This window comes from Dromiciops gliroides, chromosome 2 (assembly GCF_019393635.1).
Source record: "Dromiciops gliroides isolate mDroGli1 chromosome 2, mDroGli1.pri, whole genome shotgun sequence".
NCBI lineage: Eukaryota > Metazoa > Chordata > Mammalia > Microbiotheria > Microbiotheriidae > Dromiciops > Dromiciops gliroides.
In genome coordinates this window covers 388,144,085-388,158,248 of record NC_057862.1, presented here as the reverse complement: position 1 = coordinate 388,158,248, position 14,164 = coordinate 388,144,085, and the positions used below count along the sequence as shown (strand labels likewise).

The 14,164-nt window shown below is 45.4% G+C and overlaps 1 protein-coding gene and 1 non-coding gene across 11 annotated transcripts in view; both read right to left on the bottom strand.

Moving 5' to 3' along the window:
• The window catches only part of RAPGEF1 (Rap guanine nucleotide exchange factor 1), a 202,171-nt gene that overhangs the window by 57,636 nt on the left and 130,371 nt on the right, over positions 1 to 14,164 (bottom strand). For 4 of the 10 annotated variants that reach the window (XM_043983671.1, XM_043983675.1, XM_043983676.1 and 1 more), the window contains 2 exons: positions 3,206 to 3,393; positions 317 to 475 (listed from right to left, as the gene is read on the bottom strand). In XM_043983671.1, coding sequence (XP_043839606.1) covers positions 317 to 475; positions 3,206 to 3,393 — 347 coding nt within the window. The remainder of the gene's footprint in view (positions 1 to 316; positions 476 to 3,205; positions 3,394 to 14,164) is intronic. The other 6 variants (XM_043983678.1, XM_043983679.1, XM_043983680.1 and 3 more) reach the window with 2 other exon arrangements.
• LOC122744812 lies at positions 1,600 to 1,706 on the bottom strand. The gene has a single exon (XR_006355155.1). It is a non-coding gene; the product is annotated as a U6 spliceosomal RNA (small nuclear RNA).

Sequence of the window (14,164 nt, the reverse complement as noted above, 5' to 3'; positions counted from 1 at the left end):
GAGAATCTGATGGTGAAGCATCTGCCTGAGTACCTTAAAGCCAGATTCTCCCCATCTGCCCCCTCTAAGACAAACCTTCTAATCTGCCCAGGGCCTTGGAGACACGATCCGTACTGCATTCCTGTCTATTTCTAGACCTTCTGCTGAATCGTGAAGCTGGGATTTTCTCCAGGTGAGTTGTTGCTAAATGGATCCCTGACAGCACGGATCCTCTTGGGAGGCACTGAATTCAGACACAGTCTCTGGAGGACAGGTAGAGACGCCAACACAGAGACACAACATGCAGGAGGTCAAGAAAATGGAGGAACAGACTCACCGAGTGCACAGGGAAGGAGCTGTGCCGGCTGAGAAAGGAGTTAGAGATGGACATACCGAGGCCCTGAGTGGCACTGGTGTCCTCGGGCGTGAAGGGCACTTTAGTTGGCTGGACACAGTAGGAGACAGAAGAGAAGGAAGAGGCAGCATAGGAGGCCTGCTGGACGGAAACAGGAGGGCAAAAAGGGAGGAAGGATAAAAAAAGCAGAGAATAAAAGAGTGTGAATAAAGGATATGTGGACAGGCCAAACAAAACTAAATTCAGATTCCCTTTGGCGATGGAGTGCTACTTCCTTGGGTTAGCTTATGGACTCATGATGCCTGCTGCAGATTAACTGCACTGGGCACTGACAGTGAGTGCTGGAAAGGTCTTTTCATCAAATAAAGGAGGGGCACATTGGGACCTGTCAGATGCACATCTTGGAATCTCTTCTCCAAGGGACCCCTACACCAAAGAGCCCTGCCCTAAGCCTCACAACAAGGAAGGCCTTCCCTTCCCTAGTGCGGCTTCCCATCCCTGTTCTAAATGAGATCTCACAGAAGGGCAGGGTTTCTATGGTCTTCTGGGCACAGTCATGTTTAGTGGTTCCCTGGGATCAGTACGGATGCAAGTCCTCTGTATATAGGTCCCTCCACTCCTATCTCTTAAATGGTTTTTCAAAGCAGCTTTCTATCTGCATTTTCATATCCAGTGGGGGTGGGCAGATATTATTTCCATTCTGTAGGGGGTGAATTGCATGCCTAGAGAAGGGAATTAGCTTGCCCAAAGCTACTCAGGTGGTAAGGGGCAGAGCCAGAATGAGACTCCAGGTCATTTGATGTTGACTTGAATTCTCTACCTTAGACCAGGCTACCACTGAGAATAAAACCAAACCATCCCCACTCAAGCTAATGGTGGACTCTGTGGTTTTTTTGTTTTTGTTTTTGGGGTTTTTTTGCAGGGCAATGAGGGTTAAGTGCCTTGCTCAGGGTCACACAGCTAGCAAGTGTCAAGTGTCTGAGGCCAGATTTGAACTCAGGTCTTCCTGAATCCAGGGCTGGTGCTTTATCCACTGTGCCACCTAGCTGCCCCAAATGGTGGACTCTGGCTGCAGAATGGGATGCACATTTTCAGGGCTTGCCAGTAGGCTATTATGTGTTACTTGGTTATACTAATTTGTTACAAGGGAAGGTTTTGTCGGGGAAGAGGCGGTCACTGGGAAGTGGCAAATGATATTTTTGAAAAACCTATTTGTAAGACATTTTTAGAAATGGCCGTTTCTTTCTTTCTTTCTTTCTTTCTTTTTTAATATGGAACACTTCATGAATTTGTGTGTCATCCTTGCACAGGGGCCATGCTAATCTTCTCTGTATCATTCCAATTTTAGTATACGTGCTGCCGAAGTGAGCACGATGTTTCTTTTTACTAAACTGAAAGGCTCAATTTAGCCAGAACCACCAGAACACTGATGCAGATATTCTCATGGACTTAGTGGAAGGTGGAGCTAGGGAAAATGGCCCACACCTCAGCAATGGGCTTTTGATGAATGATGACACCAGGCCTGCTCCTGACACTAAAGAGCAGGCACAAAATGGACTTTATGCTCCAGCTGGTCTTGGCTTCTAGGAGCCTCTTGCAATGGGAAAAGGGAAAAGAAAAATTGCCCAACATGCTGAGACCTACTTTTTCTTGTTAAAGAGGTATCAGATTGGGGTGGATGAGAAGCAAAACATCACCTCTCAGGCTGAAAGGGTCTGGAATTCCCTTCTGGGAGCATGTGGTTTTTTTGCTAGAAAAGGGAAGATGGCTGCATGGTAGGCTTGAATCCTGAGCAGGGTCCATGTGAGCAGTCCCCGTGAGCACAGAAGGACTCAAGGAGGATGCCACCTGCAGGAGCCACCCTGCAGACCGCTCCAGGCCACTATAGGCAGGCAGATGCCCCCGAATATGGTTTGTCTCTGGTGCTGACTTTTTTATGTTCATTAAAATTAACGAACATCCTTGAATCAGGAGGCTTCTGAAGCACTCAGCTGTCATGGACAGAACCACACATGTGGAGTCAGGAATTCTTCCTCAGATGCCATACTTTGGTAAGATGCTGATTAAGTCAGCATGGTGCTGTGCCTCAGTTTCCTCATCAGTAAAATGAGAGGGCTGGACCAGATGGCCTTTAAAGTCCCTTCTGGTTTTAAATTTAGGGTGCTCTGATTTATTAAAAGGAGAAAATAGGACATCTAAAATACAGAATGGCTCTGTGTAAAGTAGAGGCTCTTAATCTGGGGGCAATGAATTTGTCTTTAAAATTTGTTGAAAACTATATCAATAAAATTGGTTTTCTTTTAAATTTTGTATTCTATAGCACCTGGTATTTCAGAAAGTCCTTTCTATCCATGTGATCCTCACATCTCTGCATTGTGTGTAAGGAGGAGGAGGGATGGGGGTAGGGTGGGATCAGGCCCCACCGATGGAAACACTAGGCCTGGGCTGTACACAAACCCTTCCTAGGAGGGTAACTTTCTGAACCAGAAGAGAGGAGGAAGAGGGAAAGTGAGCATCAGCAGAGAACAGCAATGGTCTTTGGGCACACACTGGCACAAACCCCATCACAGCACCAAATAAAGCTATCAGCAGGACAGCTGGGAGACCAGCAGACTGTTAGCGGACCTAAAGAACAAACCAAACACATCAGGGAGATAGGAAAGGTCAGAATGACTCGGGTGCATTTCCAGAGCCTTGAATGGGAAGAGGACAGGGCTGAATCCTAAGTGGTGTGCAAGGCCTCTCCCAGCTCATGAAGACCTATTAGGTTTGGACCTGAGATTCTTGCCTAAGAATGAGAGCGAAGACAGACTGATATCCCTTGGGGGACTCCCAAGGTCAGGGCTGGGCAGGGTTGGGGGTGCCACTTACCAGTTGCCTCTGCTTGGGGGGCAGGGCAGGGGGCGGGGCCAGCTCCTGGGTGAATGAGTCATTAAAGCCGTAGACCTCCATGAGGAGTTTGTTTTTCTGCTGGTAGATGTGCTCGTTCTGGGGTGTCTGGTAGAACATGGAAGGCTGGGGTTCTGAGTAGTCCTCGAGGAGCTGCATGTAGGCCAGCACTGAAAGACAAAGTTCGTTTGACTTTTGGAGCCTGGGTTTCCCCACCATGTTCAGGCTGGAAGCACAGGAGGCCTCCCTCAGGCTGACCCCATGCTCACAGCCATGCCAGTTCTGATCCGCTCCCCTTTGCCAACCTGGGCCTGGTCATCTCTCCTTGGGGCTTCTGGGGCTTCACTACATTGGTGCCAGGCCTAGCACGTACACCCAATTCAATGGGCCTTAGCCTTATTGCAGCCAGAAGCCATCACAGGAAGGTTCACAAGCACTCGCCTCCGTCCTAGGCACCTTCACTGCTAATGGCTGGGGGTGCTGAGTTAAGGTGACAGTGCTTGAGGGCACACCCTAATACCACTCTCTCCAATTAGAGGGATCACTCAGAAGTTGCCTTCTGAGGGGACACATCGTGGTAAAAGTTCTAACGAATCTTTGAATGAGGCTGAACATTTAGCACGCACCCAGTGGGTAAAACTAAGTATCATTCTTTTAAAAAAATTGTTTTAATGAACAAAATTCTATTTTTCTCTGCTTTCCCCTCTGGAGAAAAAGACAAACAAGGAAGGCGGGGAAGAACAACCTTGTAAGAAATATATATTGTCAGGCAAAACATAATTCCACACTGGCCATGTCCAAAAAATGTGTCTCATTCTGAGCCCATTGCTTCCCTTTCGGGATGAAGGTAACTTGCTTCATTATCAGTCCTCTGGAGTCAGGGGTGGCCATTAGGATGATTGGCGTTCTTAAGTATTAACAGCATTCTTAGCCTGAACCCAGATATAGATTTAGAGAACCTGGGTTCGAATCTTGACTTTGCTACTTAAGGCCGTCTTGGGCAAGTCTCCTTCCCCTCTCTGGGCCTCAGTCTCCTTATCTGCAAAATGAAAGGGTCAGGCTAGACCTCAGATACCCTTTCCTTCTCTAAATTTATGATCCTAAGTTCTCCTCAGCCTGAAGCAGGAAAATGCCTTGGAAAGTGCCTGGTGGGTAACAGAAAGAACACTGCATGTGGAGTCAGAACATCGTGGTCTGAGTCTGTTTTGACACATTTAGCTGTGTGACCTTGGGCAGATCATTTCAACAGATGATAAAAGTTAGATGGGAAGCTCCCAGAGGGAAGGCCTGTCTTTTGCCTCTTTTTGTATCCCCAGCACTCATTAGCCCAGCGCCTGGCACAGAGTAGGTGCTTAATAAACACTTATTGATTGGGTAGTCTATAAAGTGAGGAAAATAATATCCATTCCACCTGTCTGAAAGAGTTAATGTAAGGCCGAGATGAGGTAGCCTACAGCGAGCGTATTAAAAAGCACTTCAGAAATATTAGCTATTATTATAAAGAAAAATTATAAAAACAGTCCCCCACAGTCCTCTAACACTTGTTTACTAAGTGTTTTCCTTGCAGTAATCTCAAGCAGTGGGTAAGCTCCAAGACCGTCATCCCCATTTTATAGGAATCATTGGCAGGACTCCAGCCCAAGCCTTCTGACAGCTGGGGGTTAGGGGGACTGCTGGGCCTGGCTTCCACTTCTGCCTCGTGACTCACACTAACTGTGTGACCTTGGACAAGTCACTTAAGCTTTCTCAGCCTGGTTGTGGTTTTTTTTGGGGGGTGAGGCCGGATTTGAACTCAGGTCCTCCTGACTCCAGGGCCAGTGCTCTATCCACTGTACCACCTAGCTGCCCCCTCAGCCTGGTTGTTAAATGGAGAAAACAATACCTAGAGGAGTTGCTGGGAGGCTTAACTGAGAGATAAGGCATGGCATGAGCTCTGCAGACCTGGAAGAGCTCTGGGTAAATGGCTCTGTGCGCCACTGTTGCCTCTAGGATCAAACACAAATGCCTCGGATAGGCAGCCACAACCCTTCAGTGAGCCCAGTGCCCAACCTGCCCTTTCAGCTTTACTGTAAATGACTCTCCCACTGTTCCTCACACTTCAAACTCCACTCCTTGTCCCTAGGCCTGGAATGTTCTCTCTCTTCCCTTGGATTCTTAGAATCACCTGTTCCCTTCAGAGCTCAACTCAAATGCCTTTCTGGATCTTCCCATCTGCCAATACCTTCCCCCTCAAAAGAACCATGTCTCTATTTTGAGAGGCAGCCTGGCATTGTGGATAAAAAGCTGGCCTCAAAGCCTGGAAGAACCAGGGGTCAGGGCAAGCCACGTCTCAGTCCAGCAGCTCTCTAAGACTGGAAGGTATAGAGAAGCTGGTGACCTGCACTTAATGCTGGCTGACCAATTAATAAGGATTATCAATTTCATATTTAGAAGGACAGGGACACCTTAAAAAGATGGGAAGAGGTTGGTTGGTAAACTGGCTAAGAGAATGCACCTTTGGTCCTTCTCCCTAAAACCCCTTCAGAAAACCTTTTGCTTGCATAAAGCTGTAAACTGCGAATACCACCAACTACAAGTGCCACCAGGCCATAGTTTCACTGGGTATTTGTCTGAAGCAGGAGCATCGGCTCGCCAAGAAAGGTGGCCAGGTTTTGGTTTGTTAGGCAAAGTGTGATGTGTACCTAAGGAGGTGTTCCAAAGCCCAGGGGACTTTGCCTGGGGAGGTGAGAAATCAGAACAAAGAGCTCAGCTGTCGTCTGTCAGGGTGATCTCATGCCAGGACCCTTCCCAGTATGACAGCAGGTGCAGGGGCCCTAAGAGCTCACATGAGAGCATCAGCCTTCGCTTCATTAGGCTTTACAAGTTCACTTGCTAAAGTCGCCCGTCTACTCTGCAGACCCAAATCCATCTCGGCGGACCCCAGAAGGCTTCTGAGAAGCCAGGATTTCAGGGCCAGCAAATGAAAAGGCTTCTGACAGACGCAGGTTTTGGCATGTGGGTGTGGCCAAGCTTTTACCATAACAAAGAAAGGGACCCGAGTTACTAAGTGACAGGAACCTGAGCCCTACCTCATCTGTGGCAGGAGAAGGCCTGCAGACACTTGCTTTAGTTTGCTTGAATACCCCTAGTTCACTTTCCTGCAGAAGCACCTGATCAGTACTTGTCGACTGAGAGCTGGGCTGCCCAGACCTTCTTGGATTGAGACCCTGCTTTTTTTAATTGCTTGACTCATAAGTAAGTAATTACTCTGGCTATTTGGGCTTAAGGTATTTCCAAGTCTTTGGATGAGAAGGCAATGTCAGAGGATGGTTAAAGTCTAGTACTATAATGTAAAGGATCTAAATTAAAACAAAAACAGGGGGGGGGGCAGCTAGGTGGCACAGTGGATAGAGCACTGGCCCTGGAGTCGGGAGGATCTGAGTTCAAATCCAACCTCAGACACTTAACACTTACTAGGTGTGTGACCCTGAGCAAGTCACTTAACCCCAATTGCCTAAAAAACAAAAACCAAAAAAACACACCCAGGAATACTACGACTACTACTACTACTACTACTACTGATGCTAACAGCTGCTGGTCTCTATCTGGGATGGGTAAAGCTCATGCACAGGTGATCTTCTTGGACCCTCACCATAGCTACCTGAAGGAGGAATGACAGGTACTACCACACTGGGAGGTAGTTTGGTACAGTGGATTTGGACAAATGGATGAATGGACTTGGAATCTAAGGACTTGGGTTCTAATCCCAGTTCATCCTTGTCAGCATTTGCAAACACACTTAACTTTTCTGGGTCTCAATTTCCTCTTTTCATAAAAGGAGAGCATTAGACGAGATCTCCTCTAAGGTCCCTTCTAAGCTCTTTATCTATGACCCTAAGAGACTCAAAAACTGTTAGGCAACAGAAACTAAATTACAGTATGGGCATTTCAAGTGGTAAAATACATGGGAAAGAAATTAAGATTTTTTTTAAAACCAAGGTGGTTTCATCTTAGGCCACTTCAGTGCTGGTCATCTGTCAGATAATAAATATCATTATTACAATTTTAACGTACTTTCAGGTTTCCTAAGTACTTTTGCCACAACAAACTGGTGATGAAGGCAGTGCTAGCACCATATAATTATACCCAATTTACAGGAGAGGAGACTGAGGCTAAGATAAGCTAAATTACTTAATGAGGTTCGCACATATCTAGGACCTGAAAGCACCAAAATTTTGAGTCTGCTAAGACCAGACCCCTTCCTACAACACTACTACCTCTCAGAGGAAGCTAAAATTCAGAAGTGAATCAAACAGACTTTCTCACCAGGGAACTACTTCAAGAAATCTTTTTTATGTCTGAAAACGGGACAAGTGAATTTGTATTTTCAGGCCGGCATAAAGGCAGTTGGCTCAATCAGTAACCTAAATGGAGCTTAGAGAAATGAGCAAGGGGCAGCAACTCTGAGTTGATTAGTTAGGAAACGTAGGAGCTTCTCTTTTTCTTTCTTAGCCCCCTGTGGCTCCAGGTGCCCACAGAACATTTTCTGGCTGATTTCAAAGTCTCTTTTCAAACAAAAATAGCCATTTTTAGCAGCTGGAGGACACAGCTCTACAATAAAGGGCAGCCGATGGCAGTCCTGTTACATGAGCTCAGCCTCTTGGGTCCTGCCAATACAAAAGCACAACTCCTGGGCCAGTTTCAACCTGATGAAGGTCTAAGGCCGAGTCCAAAGTGCTTTGTTTCCACCCTCACCCCAAACTGGCTTCTGGCTACATAATGATTTAGGAAGATAAAACCTATAAGGGTTATTTTAAAGTACCAGTAATTACCCTTCTTTGGACAAAGAAATAGGATTGGCATGCTGGACAGAATGCTCAACTGGGAGTCAGGAAATTCCACTTTGGCCACTTACTAGCTATGTGACTCTGGGAAAATCACTTCACCTCTTTTTCTCAATTTCCTCAGTTGTCAGATCTGGGGGTTTAAAGGGAGTGGTCTGAATTCAGTGAGTTCTAAGGTCCCTTCTGGACTCAAATCTATGATCCCATGATTAGAGCACTGAACAGGGTGCTGGAAAGACCTGGGTTTGAACTTTACCTCAGCCATTTATCAGCTCGATATAGGACAATGGACAAGTTCTCTAATCTGAGCTTTGGTTTCCTCCAAAAAAACAGGGAAAATAGCACACTGTGTTATCATGAAGATCAAATGAGATAACGGATGCAAGGTGTTTGCAAACCATAAGGCATTCTGTGTCAGCTACCATCATCACCGTCATCTCAACAAATGAGATGATTTTCCATTATGAAAGGAGACTTCTCTAGAGGAGAAGCCTATCCCTTTCCAAGCATTGTTTTAGCAGCAATACTTCAGTATCTTTCAGAAACCCAGCAGCCTTGACACATGTGAAAGGGGCCCTCCAATGAAGGATCCAGAACACCACTGGCAGCTGTCAGTTGGATAACTGGACAGAAGAGAGCTGCAGTGGGCAACTGAAGCCGAGGGGGAGTTTAGGTTGGCAGACTGTAATTATGAAAACTGGAGCCCATCCAGGACACTGGTGCTCAAACGCCTGCCTAGGGAGGAAGTACCCGGCTCTCTGATGAACTGTGGTTTCTTGATTTCTGTTGCTTGTCTAAAAGATAACAAGGCTGGATAAATAATGCTGGGTTCCCCCCCCCAAATGCTGCTAAAATGTAAGGAATGGTTTTCATCACTTTTTTGACCCTCAAGACAACCCTGTGAAGTAGGTAGGGGAAAAACATGAGGGAAAATGGAGGATAGAAATTAGGTAACTTGGCTGAGGCAAGAACCAGGGTTAGAATTCAGGAGTCCCTCTCATTCAGCACTCAGTCCTGCCAAACTATGGGACAACTTCAGTTGGAGTCCCCCTATCATGGTGCTGGGACAATGGCTTGATGTTCAGGGGTCAATGTGACTGAATGACTGAAATCTTGGAAGCAAATGCCCACTTAATCCAAACTGAGTTAATTTTAAAAGGATGAGGAAGATAACCATAATGATAATCATAATACCACCCAGCTTTTTTGGTTTTGTAGAGACTTATGATCTTATCCTTGTAGATAAGAAAAAAACAATTGCCCCTCATTTTCAGAGAGTAAATTCCCTCTGCCAAGACAGATTGGAAACTATTTAATTTTTAAATTTTAAATTGTAGAGTTTCAGAGTTGTCTGGATGCTTTCAGCAGTTAAGTGACTTGTCCAGGGTCACCTCACCATAACAAAGTTAAGTGATTGTGTCTTCGAGTGGAGATGAGACTGAGCCCAGTTTATCCTGACAAGCACAAATAGCTTTAAGGTTCACAGACTGTTTTGCCAGATTCTTTTCCTCTCCTTTTGGAGATAGATCAGCATAGAAACTTTAACTTGCTCCATTTTTCCAGCTTGGCTTGGTTCACCTGTCCTCAGGCAGTCTGATGGTCCTCTGTTCCTGGGGGCTCGCTTTCGCCCAACTGTAGCTCAGAACTCCTGACCTCAAGCAACCCACCAGCCTCAGCCTTCCCAGCAGCAGGGACTACAGGCGTACACCACTGTGCCCACCCCACAGACCACTTTACATATCCTATCTCACTTGAGCCTCACCCTCACCCTCACCCTGTGAGGTTTATATTATAAGTATTACTATCCTTGGGCAGCTAGGTGGCAACGGAGTTGTTCCGCCTTTGTTCTTGAAGAGGACCAATGATGGAGACAGTGATGTCTTGACTTGCACTGAATTGGACTTAAATAAGAGAGATCTGTGCAAAGTCATCAGCCCAGGCCTGGAGTCAGGAAGATTGATCTTCCTGAGCTCAAATCTGGCCCCAGACACTTATTAGTTGTGTGACCTTGGGCAAGTCACTTAACCCTATTTGCTTCAGTTTCTTCCTTGGTAAAATAAGCTGGAGAAGGAAATGACAAATCTCTTCAGGATCTTTGCCAAGAAAACCCCAAATGGGGTCATAAAGGGTCAGATATGACTGAATGACAATAACAACAACAAAAGCAACTACTATCATTATTTTAGAGATGAGAAAACTGGATGCCCAAAGAGGTCAAGAAATCTGTCCATCGCCCATGCTAATAAGTGTCAGAAGCAGGATTTGGCCCCAGGTCCAAGCCCAGCACTTTATCTACTACAACATGCTGGCTTGGTATAAGGAGGTATGTTATATCACCCAAGTAGTGTGCATGCTTATTGATGGCAATAGGAAATGACATCCAGTCCACATTTATGAGATAAAACAAAACAAAACTTATCATGTGCCTAATTAAAATGAAAACATTTTCATCCTTTATTAAGATTCCTATAGTAACTGGTCCTTGTCGTTCAGTTGTTTTCAGCTGTGTCTGATTCTTCATGACCCCATTTGGGTTTTTCCTGGCAAAGATACTGGAACGGTTTGTCATTTCTTTTTTTTTTTTTTTTAGCTCATTTTACAGATGAGGAAACTGAAGCAAACAGGGTTAAGTGACTTGCCCAGGGTCACACAGTTAGAAAGTATCTGATGCTGGATTTGAGAAGATGAGTTCAGGTCTGGTGCTCTATCCGCTGCATCATCAGCCTGCCCCAAAACTCATCCTTGACATAAATAATAAAGACTCTACTTCTACATGTAAAGAAAAAAATATGCTTAACTCCAATCTGCTTCTGTTCTTCACAATGAGGTATCTCTCCCTCTTCCATGACGGCAAATGCTCAACAACATGAGTTCTAACAAGCCAGGAATAAAACCATATGCCTGCATCTATAGCCAATACCACGTGTCTGTTCCAGATATGCTGTAATGCAATCCCTGTCTACATTTTAGCATTTAGAAAAATGCTAGAAAAGGAAAGGAACAGGAGTCTGGAATTCAGTACGTCAGACTGAGACAAGTTAAAAGGTGGCACACTGACTCTTTAAACACTCCCATTTGCAGTGGGAGATTGAGAAAATGGAAACATTCCTGGGATTGCTGTTTGCAGACCCCTCCCCCTGGTGCTGTGGTTTTTAATGAGGCATCAATTCAAAAAGCAGATGGGAAATTACATCATTGGCTTATAAGAGCCAGAGTACCCTAGCACTGGTTTCTTACATGCAGGGAGAAGGGAGAAGCCCTGATTTCTTATATGAAGGGACCTGCTCTATAGAGAGGATGACAGGGATGAGCAAGACCTCTCAACCTGAGCTGTGGAAAGTAGCATCTTTGTTCTTAGGCTTATAAGATTTGGAACTAGAGGGGAATCTAGGTCCACTGAATTCCAATCCAGAGCATTTAAAATTTGATCTCTATTGCTTTACTCTCTTGAACGTCTTAAATATCTAGGTAGCTCCTACTATTGGTATCAGAAGCAGGAATGTGCAAGAAGGAGCCAGGAGGAAGGGAAGGAAAAAAGCTAAAACTTTTATTCCTGAAATTGGCCACAGAGAGGGAGCCAGAGAAGGTGGGAATTTTGCAAAGGTAGTCTATTTCCTGAAATCATTCATTTGCAGTAAGAGAGCTCTCTTCCACTGGAGCTCCAGGAGGAAGTCTTACCAGAATCTCTCTCTAAAGCATGGAAAGCAATCTCGTCACCCTTTGTGGAAAGAGTAAGTTATAAGTGGGAAGGTGAAGAGAGAAGCACAGAAGTGTTTCTTGTATGAATGGGGAGGTGCTGACTGCCACCAGAATTCAGGACAAAGGTGACAAGTTGTTTTGCTAGGAGGTGGGCTGCTGCTAGCAGAATCAGCCAACAAGTCACGGCACATAAAGGCGAAGATAGGTTTCAGAAACTACATTCAGCAGAGGTTGGTGGATCCAGGAAGAAGATAAGAGAATAGGAAGACCGAGGGGGCCTTCCACTGGAAGGAAATTCCATGGCAGATAAGAGAAATGAAACAAACAGATGGGGGGCTGTTGACATCCTTCTCAACACTACCCACGGTCAGGCAGCACAATATGTGATTCAAAAGCATCACCCGCTGAAATGTGTGACTGGGGACGAGTGTCCTCAGTCAGTTCTGCCAAGCAACCTCACATCTCAAGCTGGATTACTGCACTTGTTATTGTCAATGTTTGCAAACTAAATGGTAGTGCTGGCAAACAGGTATTGCTCCAAGAGTGACGCTGCTTCCAGCCTCCCCCTTCTCCAATCCCACACATCTGCCAAATGGATGTTTCTAAAACACAGATCTGATTTCTCTCTCTCTTTCTCTCACTCTCAGAAACCTTCTATGACTTCCTCTTGCTTCTCACATAAAACAGGGCTCTCGATTCCCTTTCTGGTCTTATCTCATGTTACTATTAACCCCCTTCACACACTCTGTTTTAGTCAAACTGGTCAGTACTCACTGTTCCCTGTATTTAAGATTCAGTTTTGAAGTTCCATGCCTCTGAAAAGTGGTCCTCCATGCATAAAATGCCCTCTCTCCTATCACCTCCTAAACCACACCTTTCCTGATTGCTATGGCTAGTCACATTTCTCCCTTTAGAGATTACTTTGCATATTCCTTATAATCATAATATTAGCTTTATCCGTATGGAGCTTTAATGTTTGCAGAATACTGTAAAGACATTATCCTATTTGATCTTCACCAAAGACCTGAGGCTGGTGCTGTTATCTCCCCATTTAATTTTTTTATTTTTTTTGCAGGGCAGTGGGGGTTAAGTGACTTGCCCAGGGTCACACAGCTAGTAAGTGTCAAGTGTCTGAGGCCGGATTTGAACTCAGGTCCTCCTGACTCCAGGGCTGGTGCTTTATCCACTGCGCCACCTAGCCGCCCCTATCTCCCCATTTTATGATGAGAAAACTAAGGCTCAGACAGAGTGAGTGACTTGCCCCAGAGTAAAAGAGCAAGTAAACAAGTAAGGCAGGATCTGGAGCCATGCAGTCCTGACTCAGGGTCCAACACTATGTCTACTGATTAAACCATGCTGCCTCCTAAATGACTATTTTGTATTTGCTTATGTATAGGGAATATCCTGTTAGAATGTAAGCTCCTTGAGGGCAGGGACTACTTTGTTTTTGTTTGGTATCACCAAAACCTAGCACAGTGCCTGAATAATGTAGGGGCTTATGACATAGCTAGGGAACTGGATCGAGCTGCAGGGAGAATCACACTGCAGGATTCTAGCTTAAGATCATGATAGGTAAAATCTACTTTTGGGATAGGGACCAGACGTGTGATTTCTTTTCTTTTCAGCAGGGCAATGAGGGTTAAATGACTTGCCCAGGGTCACACAGCAAGTAAGTGTCAAGTGTCTGAGGCCAGATTTGAACTCAGGTCCTCCTGGATCCAGGGCTGGTACTTTATCCGCTGTGCCACTTAGCTGCCCCATATGATTTCAATAATATGGGAAACTCCTGTGGGTACTAACTCCCACTACCAAGGCAGATCAACACATGGTCTGTATCTTAGAGCCCCTGGGAGTTGTTGCCTGGGGCCTTGCAATGTCATTCCTTTCTGAGTCTGTGGCTGGCCCATTATCCATCTACTATGTCATGCTGTGTCTCTATAACTCAAATGGATTTCTGTTTCACACTGATGATGCTGGGTCAATCTTCAAAGTAGAATACAGACTGGGCAATGTGACCTCCTTTCTCTATTTCTATAAGTGAATCAACAGACAAAGCTTTCATGCTGAAAGGGTCAATGGACCACCATCTGGGGTCCAAACTGCTCGCCTGGGACAACGTGAGCTCACTGAGGGCAGGGACTGTTTCTTTTTTGTCTTTGTATCCTCAGAGCCAAGCTCAGTGGTTGGCACATAGTAGGTACTTAACAAATGCTCATTGATTCCTCTGTTGAAGTTTCAGAGGGCATTGTGACGGTACTGGGGAAGACAACTTAGAATGCTATTTTAGAAGAAGAGTGCAGTGGTTTATTCATATTACCCATATTAACGAAGTCAGTCTTAGAGAACTGGCCTACTGCCTGGCTTCCTCTCTTCCATGACAGAATGGGGCCACTCCTTTGCTTATAGTGTATGCTTCAAG